Source organism: Mobula birostris, chromosome 7 (genome assembly GCF_030028105.1).
Source record: "Mobula birostris isolate sMobBir1 chromosome 7, sMobBir1.hap1, whole genome shotgun sequence".
Taxonomy (NCBI): domain Eukaryota; kingdom Metazoa; phylum Chordata; class Chondrichthyes; order Myliobatiformes; family Myliobatidae; genus Mobula; species Mobula birostris.
Genome location: NC_092376.1, coordinates 78,764,431 through 78,783,770, shown reverse-complemented (window position 1 = coordinate 78,783,770; position 19,340 = coordinate 78,764,431). Strand labels below are relative to the sequence as shown.

The following is a 19,340-nucleotide window of genomic DNA, read 5'->3' as shown; positions in this document are numbered from 1 at the left end:
TAAATGCTGCCTGACCTGCTGAGTTCTTCCAGCACTTTGTGTGTTTCTCAGATTCCCAGCATCTGCAAATTTTCTCTTGTTCTTCATAACTCGCAACTTTCCTACAAAACAATACCATTCCTTTATTACCATTTCCTTTTTGAACTTTTACTGCCTGCACCTAGTCTCGTACCTTATCCATTTTCTTTTCCTTTTTCCTTAAACTTCTATTGCATCCTCCTTTGTGCTTGTTGTTTGCAGAGTACTGTTCTGGGTCTCTCGCACTTCATAATACTCTCACTTACATCACATTCATCCTCATTTTATCCAAGTCCAAATAAAAACAGCAAAAATTGTCAGAAAATCTAAGTTGCTGGTGCAACTTGACTGCCATTTTCTCCACAGATTCTGCCTGACCTGCTGAGTTCTTCCTCACCAATTGTTTTTGCTCCAGATTCCATCTTGCACCTCCACTGAAACTAGAAATCTAAACTTAGAGCAGAAAATACTTCCTTTCTGCAGATTTTATACTTTTATTTTCATTTCATCCCTCATGTCTTCCTTACTCACTTTTCATATTTGTTTCTTTTTCCACATTCCAATAGATGTGATTTCAGACATCATCTTTGAGAGCTCCCTTTATCTTCTCTCCAGAAGAGATACGGAACTCACAATGAACTTTACATTTACAAATAACATTAATATCATTAAGGAAGCACAAGTCAAATATAAGTTTTTTTTAACTGTTATGAGAAATGAAGCACGTTAGTTTTGGTTTATCTTAGCTCATTTAGTAGTCTGGGTATCCAACTGCATAAACATAACCCCTTCCACAGCCAAAATCAACACAATGCTTCAATTGCTATTCATTGATCTGGTGAGCAGGGAGCTCCAGTAAGAAAACAAAGCCACACATTCAAATGCAAACATGTTGGGTGATTGGTTCAGATGAGAGTATCTTAGATACATTTTGAATTCGGAGAGTAATGAAATCCAACAATGCCCTCGCAGCTGTTAGCTATTTTTAAAATAAGAGTTGGATACAACGTAAATTAATTCTTCACTGGAATTCAATAATTCAAGTAGTTCTCTATTCATGAGGGCCAGCTGCAGTACATACATTTTTTTAAATAAAGAATTGGGTAAATTCCCTCAGAACAGGTCAATTTTTAATAAAAAGGCTTTCTTGAGAATCTAAAATAGTCATGCTCTTGTCATTAAATGGGTTAATCGGAAGAATGTCGCAAAGATATCAATTTCTTATGCTCCTTCTTCCTTATTGTCTACCTGAACTGCACTTTCTCTGTAGCCATTGTAAATTGAACAGCATTCTGTTACTGTATTGCTGTGTTACTAACTCAATGTACTTATGCTCTGAAATGATCTACATTGATGACTTGAAAATCAGTCTTTCACTGTTTCTCACTACAGTGACAATAATAAACCAATTCCATTTACAAGAAATTAGATAAACCTTTAGAGCTGGAAACTCAAGTGTGGTTGTCTTTATGGTCACATCGCACAAAATAATGCTTTTGCCATGAATCAGCACCAGTACTCACAAAGAGAAGCAACCAGATCTTGCTATGACAGATTTCTTCTTCACAAAAAGGAAACATCTCATAGAATTTTTTGAAGATGTAACTAGTAGAGTGGATAGGGGAGAACCAGTGGATGTGGTATATTTGGATTTTCAAAAGGCTTTTGACAAGGTCCCACACAGGGGATTAGTGTGCAAACTTAAAGCACACGGTATTGGGGGTAAGGTATTGATGTGGATGGAGAATTGGTTGGCAGACAGGAAGCAAAGAGTGGGAATAAACGGGACCTTTTCAGAATGGCAGGCAGTGACTAATGGGGTACCGCAAAGCTCAGTGCTGGGACCCCAGTTGTTTACAATATATATTAATGACTTAGACAAGGGAATTAAATGCAGGATCTCCAAGTTTGCAGATGCCATGAAGCTGGGCAGCAGTGTTAGCTGTGAGGAGGATGCTAAGAGGATGCAGGGTGACTTGAATAGGTTAGGTGAGTGGGCAAATTCATGGCAGTTGCAATTTAATGTGGATAAATGTGAGGTTATCCACTTTGGTGGCAAAAACAGGAAAACAGATTATTATCTGAATGGTGGCCAATTAGGAAAAGGGGAGGTGCAACAAGACCTGGGTGTCATTATACACCAGTCATTGAAAGTGGGCATGCAGGTACAGCAGGTGGTGAAAAGGACAAATGGTATGCTGGCATTCATAGCAAGTGGGTTCGAGTACAGGAGCAGGGAGGTACTACTGCAGCAGTTGTACAAGGCCTTGGTGAGACCACACCTGGAGTATTGTGTGCAGTTTTGGTCCCCTAATCTGAGGAAAGACATTCTTGCCATAGAGGGAATACAAAGAAGGTTCACCAGATTGATTCCTGGGATGGCAGGACTTTCATATGATGAAAGACTGGATCAGCTAGGCTTATGCTCCTTGGAATTTAGAAGATTGAGGGGGGATCTGATTGAAATGTATAAAATCCTAAAGGGATTGGACAGGCTGGATGCAGGAAGATTGTTCCCGTTGTTGGGGAAGTCCAGAACGAGGGGTCACAGTTTGAGGATAAAGGGGAAGCCTTTTAGGACCGAGATGACAAAAAACTTCTTCACACAGAGAGTGATGAATCTGTGGAATTCTCTGCCACAGGAAACAGTTGAGCCCAGTTCACTGGCTATATTTAAGAGGGAGTTAGATATGGCCCTTGTGGCTGAAGTGATCAGGGGGTATGGAGAGAAGGCAGGTACAGGGTTCCGAGTTGGATGATCAGCCATGATCATACTGAATGGCGGTGCAGGCTTGAAGGGCCGAATGGCCTACTCCTGCACCTATTTTCTATGTTTCTATTAGCCTGGTAGCACTACCAAGATCTGCAAATGACTTAGCAAAATTTTCAATATTTGGCATGAAGCATTCCTGAGAAGGCACTATCCCTTTTGTGTTATCGTAGAGAAGGAAATGTCCAAGGATCATCAAAATCTAGCATAAACTAACTAGCCACATCATTCAAATTGTTATTTAATTCTAATTTATTTCATGGCATCTGGTCCAGCCAGGAATTAGTTTCTCAATACATTTTTTAAAATGCAAATCAACTTTCATCCACTATACAACTAATACATTTCATAGTTCTTATAATCGGCTATTGTTTAAAATGAAGATGGTAAATGCTAGAACACAAAAGGTTAGAGGTTTATTTTATTGTCAAAGTATGCATGTACAATAGAACTCTGATATTTGTCTTCTCCAGACAGCCAGGAAATACTGAAAGACCATCGGATTGATGACAGAAAAGACATCACTCCACCCCCACCACACGTAAAAGAAATAAAACAAAACTCGCAAACTCAAAAATCCCCGACCCCCTCTCCCTCAGAGAAAAAACAGCCACAATAACAATCCCCAACCCCCATTGCAAAAAAAACAGCCACAATAACAATCCCCCAACCCTTCACCCGCAGAAAAAACGCTGACAATAACAATCCCCCACACCCCCCCCCACCTGCAAAAAGCACAGTGAAATAATGAGCTACTGGAGGATGTTGTAACGTGAATGAAATCACCAGAGAGACAGAGTCACTGGTAGATACAAAGCAGCTTCTTTATTCGACACAAGGTACAACAGGCATCATGCAGACGGAGACGCTTTCGGTAGAAAGGTCTGCTAGCCCAATGTGGGCTCGATATTTATATGCTAAACACAAAAGCAATTGCTACTTAAAAAGTTATAGACAATGCTTCCTTTTGAAGCTACATACAAAACATCACACCTCCTAACTTCATCCTTTCCTTCTGACGCCAACATGTCTGGGTTGGTATCCACAGCCTTTAGGAATGCAAGTTAAATCCACAATACATTTATTTGGCATTTTATGTGCTAACATAGAAGATAATTAATATTTATAATGTATAGATAATACTGTCTTCGAAACTACAGCATCAGGTCAAACTACGGTGCCAGAAGCATCTGGTATTCACACCTTTTTAGGAAGCGCATTGTTGTGGACTCAATCCACAATACTTTGTCAAATAGAAGTCTGGTGGCCAAAGTCATTTAAGGGTAAATGAATCATCTACCCAAAAAAATTCACTCTAACAGAGGAATTCAGCAATTCAGGCAGTTTGTGTAGAAGGAAATGGACAGTTGATGTTTCCAACGAACGCCCTTCAATTGGACTGAAAGACCAGAGGGGAAAACCACTTTCAGTGGATCTTCTGTTATGGACTCAATTACAGCTTCTTTCACCTCCCATATACCACTGTGATAGGTCGTCTGGTGGTTTTGCCTCAGGGCCACCAGGAAACCACAGTCTGGTGCAGATTGGAAATAATATCTCCCTCTCACTGGCACCTCAAGGATGCATGTTTAGCCCACTGTTCTACTTGCTCTACACTTATGACTGCATTGCTAGGCACAGCTCAAATGCCATCTATGGATTTGCCAACAACACATCTGTGGTTGGCAGAATTTCAGATGGTGGTGAGGAGGCATACAGTAGTGAGATAGATCAGGTGGTTGAATGGTGTTGCAGCAACATCAGTATAACCAAGGAACGGATTTGGATTTCAGGAAGGTGAAGACAAAGGAACACATGCTAGTCTTCATTGAGGGATTAGAAGTGCAAAAGGTGAGCAGTTTCAAGTTCCTGAGTGTCAACATTTCTGAGGATCTATCCTGGGCCCAATATTTTGATGCAATTACAAAGAAGGCACGACAGTGGCTACATTTCTTTAAGAGTTTTAGAAGAATTGTTATATCACCAAAGACACTCGCAAATTTCTACAGATTTACCATGAAGAGCATTCTAACTGGCTGCACTACTGTCTGGTATGGAGGGGCTACTGTACAAGATTGGAAAAAGCTGAAGAAAGTTGTAACTCTGCCAGCTTCATCGTGGGCACCTGCTTCCCCAGCATCCAGGACAGCTTCAAAAAGTGATCCCTCAAAAAGACAGCATCCATCATTAAGGACCCCCATCACCCAGGATATACCTTCTTCTCATTGCTACAATCAATGATAAGATACAGGAGCCTGAAGACACACACTTAACATTTCAAGAACTTCTCCCCCCCCCCCCCCCCCACCAACACTACCTCTGTTTTTGCACAACTTATTTGATTTGGTTTTCACATATACTTCCTATTGTAATGTATACTGCAATTTTTATTATGTATTGCGATGTACTGCTGCAGCAAAACAATACTTGTAATATTAAACCTGATTCTGAAAAGTCTGGCATCATCTGAAGACCTATCAAGCATAATTACATCAGATGGTTGTTTTACACATCAAAGAAGCCAAAATAAGATGGTAAAGGAAAAACTTCCCTGATGGAATGGCGGAGCAGACTCAGTGGGCCAAGTGGCCTAATTCTGTCCATAGGTTTTATGGTCTATCTCCCGTGGAGGATTTCTGGGAGTTGTTTGGAATCGAACTTGCAACGTACAAAATCAATGCCTTGGTTGATACCAAGTCATCCATCTAGTCTCATTCTCTTTACTGCAGTTGAATGATTTGATACAACCAAGTGGTTTGCAAGAGCCATCTCAAAGGGCATCAAATAGCACAACACATTTCATCAGCTCCAAAGCAACGTACAAGCCAAACTGCTCATTTAGTATACAAGTTCCCCTGAACCACATTAGTGAACCAGGCAGACTTTTACAATATGATCACTTTCCCCTAAAGGTCCAATTAACTACAGAATGATTAATTAATATTTCTTTTTGCATTGTACAATTCTAGATCTAACATTTTCTGCTCCCTCAGCATACTGTCAGTTCTTCCGCCTCCACTGACCATTACCCTCCTTCTGCCACCTCCCCATACATCTGGAAATGCAACATCCACATTTTTAACTCTACCCTTACCATCAACCAGGAACTCAAACTGTCCTTCCAGGTGAAACTGCAATTCAGCAGCATTTTTTCCAATTTAATGTATTGCATATGGTGCTTAGGGAACAGTATCATCATCATTCTGAATTTAATGAACTTAACTCCTCACACCCTGACCACAGATGTGACAGTATCTCTCAGTTACAATTAGTTTTATTTTCCTCTGCTATCCTTTATAGGTAATTAGTGATAGCTTGTTTCCTATCAGACATTCTTTTCTTTTCTGTACATTCTTCTCTTCCCTTCCCCATATTCATAATCTAAAATAACTTCGTTTTTTCACTCGTACAGTTATCATGAAGGTACCCAAGCTAAAACATTCACTGCACAGCAGGAAAGGGAAAAGAGTGGGAAGGCAATGGATGGGAATCAGTCATACAGGGAACAGATCAGAGTTATTGTGGCCACCAACTAGGCTACAGATGATTGGCTACACTTCTGGCGCTAACTGCTAGACATTCGAGTGGGAAAGTGCAACAGCCAATTGCCATAATCTATCAGTCCCAATGACATAGCCTTAGCAAAAAATTATGACCCACAAACTGAATGTGCTATGGTAAATGAAAAGGTAGATCTCAAAGTTAGTAACTCAAGATATTCCCATTGAAGGAGTAGGATACAAAGATATTATGGATGGATTTGTGGACAAAGAAAGATGGTGCGTGGGAGAGGGATTCAGATACCTAGAACACTGAAAAAAGCCATAGGAAGCTGTGGCAAGCACAAATTGGACATGAAAGAAACAAAAGACAGGGGAAGGAAGGCAGAATAACAAAGGTTAGAAACCTAAGAGGGACGTTGCACAAAGAAATATCTGATAAGTGTTTAAAAAGACAACTCTAAATGCAACGTCCCTTAATGAGCAGTATTTACAATATGAATTAACAAGTGCAAATAAATATAAATGCGAATGATGTTGTTGCTGCTCTAGAGACATGACTGCAAGGTGACTAAGTACAGAACAAGAACAGAACACCAGAGAACATTCAATACTTCAGAAAGCTAGGCAAAAACAGAAAGGAGGTTAAATGGCGATGATGGTGACTGAGGAAAAGACTGCAATGTCCACCATCGACATTGGCTGAGGAAAATCCTCATAATAATGGAGGAAGAATTCCTGGAAAGTGTACAAGACTATTTTGGACCAATACATTGAGAAACCAACTGGAGAGCAATTGGGAGAAAAACAGTTGTTTTTAAGATATAATGCAATTATAAACAGGTAAATTTGTTTGTACATTCCGATCTGTGAGTATATTTAAGTTCTTAATGTATACAATAACTTAGCAATAGCAACACAAACAACACCACCTTGTAGAACATATTTACAACAGTAAGTCAAGTACCCAATTTTTTTTTTCAGGGCTTAACTCACCCTTCAGTCCCAAGAAAAGGCAAACATCATGCCATCTATCAACCTTCCGGTAGCTGCCCACATCTACCATCAATTCTTTGAAAATCATAAATATAGCAAAAAACTGCAGATGCTGGAAATTCTAAATAAGGTTTAGAAATACTAAAAACACAGTGCAAGTCAGTCAGAATCTGGGAAAACAACAGTTAGAACGAATGAAAGGTCATTGAAAGGGACAATGGAGAGGTTCGTGGATGTGATCAAGGCAATTGCCATGAAAGAAGTTGCTGGAAAATCCATCAGGGCTATGAAAAAACGATTAACCAAAAATAAGCGTCACTATTGACGAACAAGATTCAGCAAACACTTGTTACTGACACCACCAAAATTCCACAGAAGGAGACCAGTCCACAAGTTAACTGCCAAATTTCACAAACATTTTAAACCTCAGGTTAAAGTGAAATTCTGCATGTCTGGTTTAATCATGGCTAAAATGACAAAATTAAAAATATTTGCATGACTGTAAAATCATAAAATCTTTAGCAATTTGGCTCTGCTATTCAATGTAAGGAGCAGTATCTGATTTGAATGAAGTCAAACATGCTTCTTTTCAACAGAATCACAATGTTTAAAAAAACAACATGCATATTGGTTTACTAAATTAGAAGGAAAACAACCTACCATCATTCTTTCAAACAGTAAAATAACTTCCTTTTCTGGCAACTGATTTGAGTTTTCATTTTCAGAGGATATTCCAGACCAATCATTCCGAGGAAGCTGTGGCTGTTTAACATTTGGAAGAGGTGCTCTACCACGCTTGCTTCGAATTCGAATACTTGCAAATCTATCAAGCTACAAGAAAGGGAAAAATGAAATCAAATATTCATCTTGTTTGAGGAACCTGTCAATTAAAATCTAAACTTCAGAGAAAAGATACACAAATTGACAAGAGCTTAAAAAGACAATCCAATATAGCTTATAGAACCTATACTTGCAAATAACAGCATAGTTACATATTAGCACAGTGACAAATGTTGTATTGTAATATGGGTGTTATCCAGGGAAGTGCCAAATGTATAGCATGGTGTTTGATAATAAAAAATAATATCATTCTCATTTGGTGTTACTAAGACAAGAAAGTAGTATGACTCAATGCAAGGTACAATATTTGATTTGAATGGTGATGTCAAAGATGCTTCTTTTCAAAAGAATCACAATGTTGAAAGAATTCTTTTTTACATTTGTATCATACAGACTTGAAAAGAGAACCAGTTAAAAAAGTATTTGGAAAAAAAAGAATTGGTAATTACATTATATCAAATTAAGTATCTAAGTTTGATATTAAAGGCTGTAAATCTTGGCACTGGTGAACTATAAAGTTAAAATGATTGCCTGAAACAAAATAATTGCACAATTTATTCCAAAGCAATTCATTGATTCAAGTACATGATACCATATTAATATCAATCCCTATATAAGGCAAACGGAAAAACAGCTGTCATATTATATTGCAACTCTAAAATCATATCATCAAAACAAAGATGCTACATTAAATGCACTAATAAAAACCTTACCACATCATCAGTCAATGTTTTGATATTCATGTTCTGTAGAAAGAGGAAAAAAAATACTTGTTACCACATAATGCTACTTTCAGTTACAAAACACAATTGCCAATTCGAGTAATAAAAATAAGCATAGAATAACAATGTTAATTTTAAACTTTATTCTAGTTTTTAAACCTCCTGGCTATGTCGACCTATTTCACAAAAATTCAGCTGTCAAGGTCACTGCAGAAATTAAAGTACCTGTGAATTTACAGCAGGCAGTACATTTTAAACAAAAGTCCGCCTTTGTCTGGACTTAACTGAGCAGTAACCCACTCATTTATGTTCACTCATTCATCAGCTACTTTGACATACAGAAAATCTTCTCTTTTCATTTCCACTAATGATAAAAAAAATTAAATCTCATAGCTAATTGTTACCAGTCCTGAAGATTCAACAAATAGCTCATGAAGGCATTTGGACATAATCACAATTTATATTGATTGCTATCCATGTTTCAATGAACTACTGTATGTTCAGTTGGATTCACATATCCAATTTATTCTGCAGTAACATTCATAAACTCTTACAAAAATAAAAAAGATGAACACCTCATAGCAGGAACATATACAGGAAATCATTGCAACAATCTAATTTTCAGTGTTTCAATTCAACTGAAGTGTTTAAGGGGGTAGACTTGGGAAGGTGTTGTCAGACACTTAAATATTTTATACATGCTTTTATCAATATTGTGCATAATTCATAGACTAACTTAGAGCATTATTTCTTCAACATCCTTACCCATAACCAATTAGACCATCCACTTAGGTACCGCATCTACAGGGCATGTCAGAGACAAAGATAGCCAGGGGTGAGTGACCTACCTCCATCAGGCATCCGTCGTGAGGCAGGAGTGTGATCCAATAGTCTGCTGATTAAATACAATGCCAACAACTCTCTCACAGATCAATGCCACCCAGAACAAAGCAGCTCACTTGGATAGCACAGCATTCACTAAACATTCCCTTCCTCATTACTGGGAACATAGTGGCAGCGAACAGTACGGACAAAATACACTGCAGTTAGAAACCAGCATCAAAAGAAAGATGAAAAACAGCAAGTACCTCACCTGCAGGTACTGAGGTTGGAGAGTACAATATTGAGTTAGGAATGATGCAACACAACCAAACAGAATACAAAGCGTTGATCCTCAAGCTTGCACTGTACCTCATTTTAACACTGCAGAAGGCCACTAACTGGTTAAAGTGGGAAGGGAATGAAAAATTAAAACAGCAGGCAACAGGAAGCAGAGGGTCACTCCTGAAGACCAAGTCACAAGCTCATGGCAAAGTCACCACCCAACTAACAGTTGGCCTCCCTAGTTTAAAGACCACATTGTAAACAGAGGCAAGTAAGGTAGAAGGCAAGAACAAAGAGAACTCTCTCAAGGATGCTCCTGTCCACCACGGTCAGAGTTCAAAAAGTAAGACACACTTGTGTGGAAATTCTCATCATTGATGCTAGTACGATGGAGCAAAGAACTTTGTGTCTTTCTTTGTTGCTCTTCCAATTTAATTGTGCTTACAGAAGTAGACAATTGGTTTATCTTATGGACTGAATTTTAAAATCAAAATGAACTATTTTTTATCAACATTAACAGAAGCCCTGTACTAAACCAAACAGAAGAAATTAAAATATCAAGCTCTGAGCACACAGCAGTTAAGCAATTAAATAGCTCTGTGGCATGTTTAAACTATATATATTTTTGTTTTACAAATCACCAAAATTTTTAATAACTTTTACAGAGGTCCAGATGATGGTTTCAACATATCTATTGGGAGTGGAATCAGCTTCATGAGGCTAATGCTCTGAAAGCCTGAGGCTCTGGTACTATATCATGTTTACAGATTCAATTTGCTACTTTTACACAAAATAATTCTTTAAAACTTCCCCTGAAGACCTAATTTTTATAAAAATTAAAAAACACCAATAAAAAGATGCATTTTAAGGATACAGGCAAACCCCACATTATGGACACTCAGGGTGCAGATGCCTGTCCTATCAGAAATCACAAATAATTATCTAAAGTTCCAAAAAACTAAATCAAATTTGCAATGACAGAATTTATGTAGGGACACAAAAGTACATAAATAAAGTATTCTCTTCCTTATATTTTGTAGCTTGCATTTTCTGATGCATATGCAGATAATAATGTATTTTTTTTTAAGTGTGGTATATTTTGTTGTCCAGTAGGTTCTCCCGTCCCCACCTCCCCCAGAGATTTTCAACATTATTTACCTCAGCATCTCTGAAACAGGCCAAAAAATTTAAATACAGGTCATCAACCTGAATAACCAGATGTTTGCCTTGAGATATATCATTAAATTGTATTTCCTATATTTGGTATGCATTTAAACATGTAAATCATTATTCAAACTGAAGGCTGGAGGGGATAAGTATCCACATTCACTTGTGTCTCCAAACACAGTTGCTACCCACTTAATAGACTGCCTTGTCAGTTCCACTTAATAGATTGCCTTATCAGTTTCCGACTAAATCTCTGAATTGCACCCCACCCCAACCACATGAACCAGCAACTGTTTTACTCGTCACTGAAAGAAAAGCATCCTGTAGGAAATAACACAATGTATTACGAGATTCAATGAAAAGTGGAGTTTCAGGTTACAGAAAACTGCAGCACAGATTGTGTTCTAAGAATGCAACTCCTTTGTAATGTGAGGATCACCTGCTTCTCTTTTCATGAGCAGATAATATAAAATATACCAGTAATTGATATCACAATTTATGGAGATAAACATATTGGAATAGAAAAAGACAATTACGGGTGACTTAGAAAATATAGGACTTCTGCAATTTTCTAAATTCAATGAAGTATATTCAGAGTGACGAACCTACGGCACATACAGAAAGTCTGCCGGCATGCTGTATGTAGTGCTGCCTCTCGGTTCTTTAAACACCACTTTTAATTAAAAGATACATAATTATTATCTATACTATCAAAGAAATAAAGTAGCAAATAATATTTTACAACCGCAGAGCAGTGAAGTGCTTTTACAGGAAACAGCTTATGCCAATTTAGCACCAGCTAGACAGTTGCAAGAACACATGGCATCTCACGTTAAGTTTTGAAATCCTCCTAGTCCTGGTGTACACATCAGTATTCGGATTGTAAACAATTGAGCCAATTGGCACTGGCTTCACATTGCTTAATCTTTTTTCTCTTGTTGTTTGTGAATGCACGCTGGACATTCACTAATAATAATGGTAAATGCTGTATGTACAGTAGTTTATGAATTTTTTTGCAAAAACTTAAATTATCAGTAAAACTGTTAATTAAGTTGACTTAACAAATTTCACGATATATGCCGATGATATTAAACCTGATTCTGATTGTGAGATATTTTTAAATAGTGTTTACTCTATACAATTTGTCAGAATATCAGATACCAACAAAAAACAAAAATGTTCAAATGACAGAAGAAGCAGCAAATATTTTCAAGAGTGGTGGATAGCCTTGCACTGCTCGGGGATACCACTGCCTATGCACCCAGGAACATGATAACCTGCCTCAATGTCCATTATCCAGTAGCACTTACATCCACTGTGATGAAGTGCATTGAAAGGTTGGTCATGAAGTATATCAACTCCTACCTGAGGAGTGACCTGGATCTGCTTCAATTTGCTTACTATCACCACAGGTCAATACCAGATGCCATTTCATTGACTATTCATTCAACCCTGGGACATCCGGACAGTGAAGATGTATATATCAGGATGCTCTCCCTTGACTAAGGCTCAGCATTCAACACCATCATCCACTTGAAACTAACCAATAAGACCTTGGTCTTGATATTTCTTTGTGTAACTGGATCTTCAATTTCCTCACTTTCAGACCCCAGTTACTATGGATTGGCAACAGCACCTCCTTCACAAATTACAATCAGCACAGATGCACAAGGCTGTGTGCTTGGCCCCCACTCTACTCACTTCATTCTTAAAACTGCAAGGCTAAGTACAGCTCCAAAGCCATATTATATTTGCTGATGACACCACAGCTGTTGACCAAATCAAAGATGATGACAAGTTGGCAGATAGGAGAGAATAAAATCTGTTTGAATGCTGCCACAACAATAATTTCTCACTCAACATCAGCAAAACCAAAGAGCTGATCATTGACTTAAGGAGGAAGAAACCGGAAGTCTATGAGTCAGTCTTCATAAAGGAATCAAGAGATGAAGGGGTTGGTAACTTTAAATTCCTGGCATTATCTTATCAGAGAATCTGTCCTGGGACCAAGCATGTAAGTGCCATCACAAAGAAGGCATTACAATGCCTCTATTTTCTTAGAAGCTTGCACAGATCTGGTATGTCCTCTAAATCTTTGTTAAAACTCTGTAGGTGTACGGTGGAGAGTATCCTGTCTGGTTGCATCACAGCTTGGTATGGAAAAACCAATGTCCATGAAAGAAAAATCCTACAAAAAATGAGATTTCCAACTTAGTTGTTGCAAGTATTAAGGGTTTCAAAGATTATTGAACAACATGGAAAACCACTCAGTGACAGGGAATATGTGAAAAAAATCATGCTAGAGTGCTTCTTTCCATTTCAACGGTTTTCCAGAAAAAGAAAAAATATTCAGTGCATTAAGGAATTTGCCAGTGAGCAGAAACACAGTAGAAGATAGAACATTAATGAGATAATGATGTATTGATCATGATCTTTCAAGAATCACTTGATTCTGGCATGGTTCCAGAGGACTGGGAAATTGCAAATGTCACTCCACTCTTTAAGAAGGGAGGAAGGCAAAAGAAAGGAAATTATAGGTCAGTTAGCCTAACCACAGAGGTTGGGAAAGTATTGAAGTCTATTATTAAGGATAAGCTTTCAGGGTACTAGAAAGCTAAAAAGATAAGTCAGTCAGCATGGATTCTGTAAAGGGAAGTCTTGACTGACAAATCTGTTCAAATTCTTCAAAAAATTAACAAGCAGTGTGGACAAAGGAGAGGCAATGGATGTCACTTACTTGGATTTTCAGAAAGAATTTCAGATAAGGTGCCACACATGAGACTGCTTAACAAAATAAAATCCCATGGAATTACAGGAAAGATACTGAAATGGATAGCAGAATGGCTGACAGGCAGGAGGCAGTGAGTGGGAATAAAGGGGGCCTTTTCTAATTGGTTGCCAGTGACTAGTGGTATTCCTCAGGATTCAGTATTAGGACCACTAGTTTTCACATTGTTTGTCAATGATTTGGATTACAAACTTGATGGCTTTGTGGCAAATTTTGCAGATGATACAATGATAGGTGGAGAGGTTGGTAGTGCAGCAGAACTTAGACAAATTGGAAGAATGGGCAAAAGTGTGGCAGATGGAATAGAGTGTTGGAAAATGTATGATAATGTATTTTGGTAAAAGGGACAATAGAACAGACTATTATCTAAATGGGGAGAAGGTTCAAACATCAGAGGTGCAGAGGGACTTAGGGGTCCTTGTGCAAGATTCCCAGTAGGTTAATTTACAGGTTGAGTCAGTGGTTAAACGAGACAAATGCAATGTTGGCATTTATTTCAAGTGTGATAGAATATAAAAGCAAGATGATCGTGAGGCTTTATAAGAAACTGGTCAGGCTGCACTTAAGAGTATTGCCAACAGTTTTAGGCCCCATATCTCAGAAAGGATGTGTTGTCATTGGAGAGAGTCCAGAGGAGGTTCATAAGAATGATTCCAAGAATGAAGGGGTTAACATGGGAGGGTTTGCCAGCTTTGGGGCTGTACTGACCAGAATTTAGAAGAATGCAGGTGGATCTCATTGAAAACTAACGAATGTTGAAAGAACTAGATAGGGTGGATGTGGAGAGGATGTTTCCTATGGTGGGGGTAACCAGAACTAAAGGGCACAGCCTCAAAACTGAGGGGCAACCTTTTAGAACAGGGGTAAGGAGGAATTTTTTAGCCAGAGTATTGAATCTGTGGGATGCTCTGTCACAGACTGCAGTAAAGGCCAAGTCCATGGGTATAGTTAAGACAGAAGTTAATCGCCGTCAAAGGATATGGCAAGAAGGCAGGTGTATGGGGTTGAGTGGGATCCGGGATCAGCCATGATGGAATGACAGAATAGACTCAATAGGCTGAATGGCCTGATTCTACTATGTCTTATGGTCTAATGATGAGACAAACATAGCAGAACAACGAACAAAAGATACAGTTTGTGTTTTTATTTTCCATTTGTCTTGACAAGAGATCTTGTGCTACTGCATCAGCTGGGCTACTCAGAATTGCTTGATTTTGTAAGGATAATGAAATACGCAAAGAACTGGTGAACTTGGTAGCGTTACCTGAACACATCAAAAGGGGTTGAAACATGTAAGGTAGGAATTAAAGAATTGTCTGGTCAACAAGTTCACCTTTCAAAATTTGTTTCTTTGACAACTGATAATGTAGCCAGTATGACTGGTAAAGAAGCAGGTTCTGTCAATCTGTTTGCAAAATACGTTGGACATCGAAATATCTTGAATTAGAAATTCAGGTCATTTGAGGAAATTGAAAAATTCATGAAGTATGCAGACAGTGTAATATTAAACAAACTTGGAAATCTTGCAGTGGATTGATTTGGATAATTGTTAAGTGCAATTGATTGATTTACAAAGCAGCACAATTTGGAGGCAAACATTTTTCAACTCGGGCTGAAACTCGAAAATACTGAAAGAGATCCTTTAGTAACTGGATCAAAGCATTAAAAAAATCCATACAGTGAGTTTCTACAGCTCTGGATTTCCATTCCCAAAAGGTTTAACTCAAAAATCTTACAATGGCAATATTAACAGTACTTTCATCGACATTTAATGTGAGTCATTGTTTTCAGTGATGAACTTGGTCAGGTCTAATTATAGTTGCAAACTTGTGATGAAACTAGTGCAACGTGCTCTAGCTCCCCAGCCATGGGTAAATAGCCCTACTGCCTTGTGGGCAGCCTCAAGAGAGACAAAGGCTGGTTGAGTAAACCCAGTTAGAAAATCTGCAGTGGAGCCCCTAAGACAGTTGAACATCACTTAACATCCTTCCAGCAGATCCTGCAGCCAAGCTGGTGCCAAACGTACAGCTTCACTTTCCTTTGGACTATACCAGTGAGGCCAAGAGAGCGATCTTGACAACTGGATATCCCAAGACCTTCATGCCTTCAACCAAAGCTTGTGCCCTGGAGAGGCCGCTCCACTGCCACTATCCATTGTCCTTTGGGTCAGACAGATGCCATCATTATCATCAGTGCTATGTGCAGAATTTTCATAACAACCAAATGCAGGGCATTTACAAAATATTTCTTCCTCGATCTTTTGAGAGTGCACCAGAGCTTACACTTTCACGCACACATTTCTGAAGTATAATAACAATACCATTTAGAAATGAAGTTATTCTTCAATTATCTTTAAAAGATTAATGTTAATAATTATTGAACAGGTTTTATAAAATTTATTTCAATCTGTCTGTTATTAATAAAAGAACGAATACACGTAAATAAGTAAAAGGTGTCATCCTTTTTCTTTTAAATCCATAATTATTGTTACTATTTCATTCATTATTGATAATCTCTGCTCAAAATTACCATGGGATGCGGGAGAATTTTAAGACATTTAATCCAATTTGGACAAACAATCTCAAAAATGTTTGCCACCCCTTTTTTAGGTGCTCTTGTCATAAGATATTTAATCCACCAAATATCAACTTCTGCCAAACAATAACAGAAAAAAAATTACTGAACCAAAACTACAAATAGAAAAAAAAATTGCTCTTCGAAAAAAGCCTCATCCAAACTATAATCTTTCATGTCTTCTTTCAAATATTTTGCATTAAGCTTCAACAGTTTGCCAAAGGCATCTTGAAACTGGCAAAATAAATGCAAGCAGATTTCCAAACTTAAATTTGCAATAGTCCAGGAAGTGTATGTTATAAACACCTAATAAAATAAATAAGGTTTTACAAATCATGTCAAAAGGCTGAACCAATTGGCATTCAAGAAGTAAAAATACCATTCACCTAAGGCAGTTTCAGTAGCAGAAAAATATAAATGTGAAAAACACTCCAAAGTAAGGACAACAAAGTAAATTGCACAATGAAAAACTTAATTACGCTCAAACTGGGCCAGCTATAAAACCCTGTGAAGCCGTTAAAATGTGGATTCCAACATTCGAATCCAATGACTCAATTGCTGTGACCAACTAAAAGATTTCCGTAGCAATTATATCTAATTTTAATCACAATTTTGCAGAAACAACTGATGAGAATTACTAAACTAAGCAGAAGCAGGAGTAGGTCATACAGCACACCACACCACAAGTCATCAAGAACAAGGATGATCACATTTTTAGCTTGACGTTCATTTTTCTTGATTGCCAAAATTCTTCAAGTATTTTCTTCCTTCAAAATATTCCAGTTAATCAGCACCCTCAACTCTCTATACTAGGAAATTCAAGATCTTCAACCCCTGAAAAGAAATCCCTCATCATCTGAGTCTTAAATAGCCTTTTACTGAAACCAAAACTTGGCACCCAAGTTCTTGATTTCCTCACCAGGAGGAACATCTTCAGAAATATACCTTGCCATGTCACTCATAATCTTACATTAAATGAGAATACCTATCATACCGGTTCATCACTCAATTGGCCTATTCAACTCAGATTAGCAGAAAGGTAAAAAAAAAGGGGGGGCCCCAAGTAAAGGGGAAGCATTCAGCATTACCAAAGGATCAGAATCAGAATCAGGTTTATTAGCACCGGCATGTGTCATGAAATTTGTTAATAAAGAAGTCCTTATTGAAAGCCATTGCAATTCTCCAATTCTATTCAGGAACAAAATGAAAATCCTACATAAACACAGCTAGATTATAGCCAATTCAAAGAATAAATCCAAATCCAAAGATAAACCTCATCATCAAAACACATTGGGTAATGGCCACACAGATCATAAACACAAGCTACCGGGTATATTAGCCAATAGGGTCAAAGAGAAAATAGTGTGCCCAAAGAATAGCTCAGATGAAAACACAATGATTCGAAAAATGGTTTTCTCTGCATAATGTCACATTACAGTATGAGAAGTACATTGACTCAAGTGTTATATTGATGCAAATAACAGTGGTATGATGCCAGATATTGGTGACATCCCTCCCGACGTTACAGCCATTCAAGTTACAGAGATCTTGCCCTCACAGAATTCACTTATTATCCACATATCTGAGATATAGAATAAAATTCACTCTGACAGATTTGTTTAAAATTTTAAATAAACAAATATCTGTTTTTCCTCCGCCAACTGGTGTTTTTTGATGCAACAAGCAAATTATGCTGGATTTCAGAAAAAATGCAGTGTAAACACACACACACACACACACACACTTGACATGTTACACAGCATTAGTTTGGGACAGCATCAGAAGAACAGACAACAAAAAGGTGCCGCATCAGGAACAACATTACCTCATGTACTCAATAGTAAAATTAAATCAGTCACCAAGGTGACCAAAACTAGGAAGAGCTATGCTCAATTTTCTATTTGGGATGAAGCAACCTCAAAATGGTTCACAGTGCCATATGCCACAGGTGAAAATGATTTGTATCATATAACACACAAAAAAAACCTGGCAGAGAGAAAACCAGAAGAACTATAGATAGAAGTAAGGAGCATTATACAAGAGGTGGCAACAAAAAATATTACAAACAAAAAAACCGGAAACCAAAATGGCTTTCTGCGGAGGCTCTATATGTGGCTGAGCAGCAGAGAGAAGTGAAGGCCAATGGAGATTGGAACAAATACCTCCAACTGAATGCAAAGTCCAAGAAGATAGCAAGGAAAGATAAGGAAACCTATTTAAAGGAATGATGCAAAGAAGCTGAAGAAGCCAACAGGATTGGAAAAACGAGATCTATTCAAGAATAGAGAAATCAAAGGAACATTTCATGCAAAAATGAGTACTGTATATTATGATTATGAGGACACGCACTCCCCTTTTATTGTCATTTAGTAATGCATGCATTAAGAAATGATAAAAATGTTTTTCGGGAATGATATCACGAAAACACATGACAAACCGACTTAAAAACAAACAAAAACCACATAATTATAACATATAGTTACAACAGTGCAAAGCAATACCGTAATTTGATAAGAACAGACCATGGCACAGTAAAAGTCTCAGAGTCTCTCGAAAGTCCCATCATCTCACACAGACGGTAAACCTCCTGCGCCAACTTGCCGATGCAGCATCCCGGAAGCATCCGACCACAGTCCAACTCTGAGCCCGTCCGAAAAACTCCGAGCCTCCGACCACCTATTCGACACCAAGCACCATCTCTGCCGAGCATTTTGACCCCGGCCCCGGCAACACGCAAAGCCAAGGATTTGGGCCCTTCGTCTCCAGAGATTCTTGATCGCACAGTAGCAGCGGCAGCGAAGCAGGCATTTCAGAAGTTACTCCAGATGTTCCTCTGCGCTTCTCATGGCTGTCCCCATCAA

At 38.2% G+C, this 19,340-nt stretch overlaps 1 protein-coding gene across 1 annotated transcript in view; it reads right to left on the bottom strand.

Annotated features, from left to right (window-relative positions):
- Positions 1-19,340, bottom strand: part of LOC140200768 (protein diaphanous homolog 3-like) — a 560,350-nt gene that overhangs the window by 516,594 nt on the left and 24,416 nt on the right. The window contains exons 2-3 of the mRNA XM_072264370.1: positions 8,838-8,870; positions 7,945-8,115 (exon numbers count right to left, since the gene is read on the bottom strand). Coding sequence (XP_072120471.1) covers positions 7,945-8,115; positions 8,838-8,870 — 204 coding nt within the window. The remainder of the gene's footprint in view (positions 1-7,944; positions 8,116-8,837; positions 8,871-19,340) is intronic.